Source organism: Alosa pseudoharengus, unplaced genomic scaffold (genome assembly GCF_046254945.1).
Source record: "Alosa pseudoharengus isolate Yale_2024_CS ecotype anadromous, Long Island Sound unplaced genomic scaffold, YU_APseudo_1.1 YU_APseudo_1.1_scf_23, whole genome shotgun sequence".
Classification (NCBI taxonomy): domain Eukaryota; kingdom Metazoa; phylum Chordata; class Actinopteri; order Clupeiformes; family Clupeidae; genus Alosa; species Alosa pseudoharengus.
The window spans coordinates 20,523,892-20,525,767 of NW_027468685.1; the positions used below are offsets into that span (position 1 = coordinate 20,523,892).

A 1,876-nucleotide genomic window follows, 5' to 3' on the forward strand; every position below is an offset into this window, starting at 1 on the left:
GCAAGGCAAGATCAACTTGGCTACAGGCAAATGGTGGAACCTATTGTAACCCAACTCGTAAGGAGAAACTACACCATCACTTTTACATCCACACGCAAGACTTTAAAAGGGAATCTACATTAGAAGACGCCGCCAACGCATCACTCTGAATGTCAAATACATTCCACAAGTCAACAAAGAACATGTCCATGAACTATTAAAGTAACAAAAACTAGTTGGCTAACTGGGAAGAGTTGAAACAAACTTTGAACGAACAGCTTTAAGAGAGGCAGCTCGGTGGCTAATCAGTTAGCGAACTTGTTATTTGGGTTGAACTAAAGCAAACCAGAAGGGGGAACTTTGTCAAGCCATATTAAACCGTGTTGTGTTCATAAACACATTCTTCCTTTGGAAAGATTTCGTAGATTGGCTCGATGGCTTTTCAACAAAAGTTGGGACTACGTTAGCTAGTAACAAACAGCTAACGATATGCCTGACCAACGCCACGGCAAACCAATCGTATGAAAGCTAAAGCTAGCGACATTGCGTTAGCTACGTTAACGTTTTTGTGTGCAAACTAAGTTACGAAATAGTTTACAGCAATCTTATAGATAGCCATGTCATTTGAATATTTCCCGAATCCATGGACATCCCCATAATAACTTAATTTTAAAAGTACCGTGTCCGTATATTCAGCTAGCAAGTTTTCCCCCGGACAATTACGTTAACATTATTAGTAGTCAAATGTGGTGTCATTCAGAATCATCACAAACGCTCTTACACTAGTGCACAGTGGAGCCCATCACTATTTCACTGAACATTTTGTGATCGTGCAGTTTGACTTACCCGTATCCCCCGGGGTTTTCATTTTGAGTGTGCTTCGCTCACTGACTTGCTCGGCGAACAAATTTTTCGGGTGAAGTCGGCCACCCTCCCTCTCCTGTCGGTGAGAACCGCAAAACACCTCTTTAAACTTTTCTCCCGTGGCTGATCTCGCTCCGTTCGTTCTTCGTTCTACGTCCGCAATTCGCTCTCGGGCGCTCCACTTCGGGCCCCCTACTGCTCCCCCGTTTGTTTTCAACTAGTCCTTCTCTAGTTTCTTTCCGAGTCTATTAGGCGATTAGTTTTCTCCCGGCCAGCAATCTCACTACTGCAAAGTTGGAGGCCAGCAAGTCCCAGGCCAACGTGCCGATAGAAAGGAATTGTACAAAAATCCAAACGATGATTTTGGAGAAATGTATCACTGTTAATCAGTTTAGTCGTGATACAATGTTGCATATTCAACACTCACACGTCATTTCCACAGTCATAACATGGCACGTTCGAACAGGAAAAAAGCTCGCCGTCTGAGGTAGTTTCTCCCTCTCTTTTTACAGACTTTTCTTTTTCCACTCACTCCGTAGGCTCGCTCTCTCCCCGTCAGCCCCCCTTCTCTCTGTAGAGGAGTGTCGTGTTTCGTTCTCCCGACCACACGGGGCCGCCCACGCGGAGCAGGGAGGGGGAGATGGGTCACGCCTACTCGCCATTTGCCTGGCTGGCGTCACGGCGTCACTGCCGCACGCAGGGTTGCTGTGGATACCGCTAACGCCACCAGCGTGGTGACTTCATTCTGACTGATTCTGTGTGGAACAGAGAAGCATGCTAAAACAGAAACACTGTTTAACAAACTCACCCCCATACATGAGAACTATGGAGTTTGGTTGCTTTTAGGTTTGGCATCACAAGAAAAACATTGACTGACTAGACCTGCTTCAAAGCGTGAGGAGTCGGATGGTGTAAACTGACCACAGACTAGGCCTAGGCTACAGCACACAACCCATTAGGATCAATAGGTTACAACCCAATATTTCAGAGTGCTATGCTTTAGTCTAGGCCTATAATCTATTGTTACAAACTT

The 1,876-nt window shown here is 45.5% G+C and overlaps 1 protein-coding gene across 2 annotated transcripts in view; it reads right to left on the bottom strand.

The window, feature by feature from the left end:
• Positions 1–1,402, bottom strand: part of erf (Ets2 repressor factor) — a 27,207-nt gene extending 25,805 nt beyond the window's left edge. For both annotated transcript variants that reach the window (XM_076301977.1, XM_076301976.1), the window contains exon 1: positions 826–1,402. In XM_076301977.1, coding sequence (XP_076158092.1) covers positions 826–847 — 22 coding nt within the window. In that variant the 5' untranslated portion in view covers positions 848–1,402. The remainder of the gene's footprint in view (positions 1–825) is intronic.
• Between the last annotated feature and the right edge of the window lie 474 nt (positions 1,403–1,876).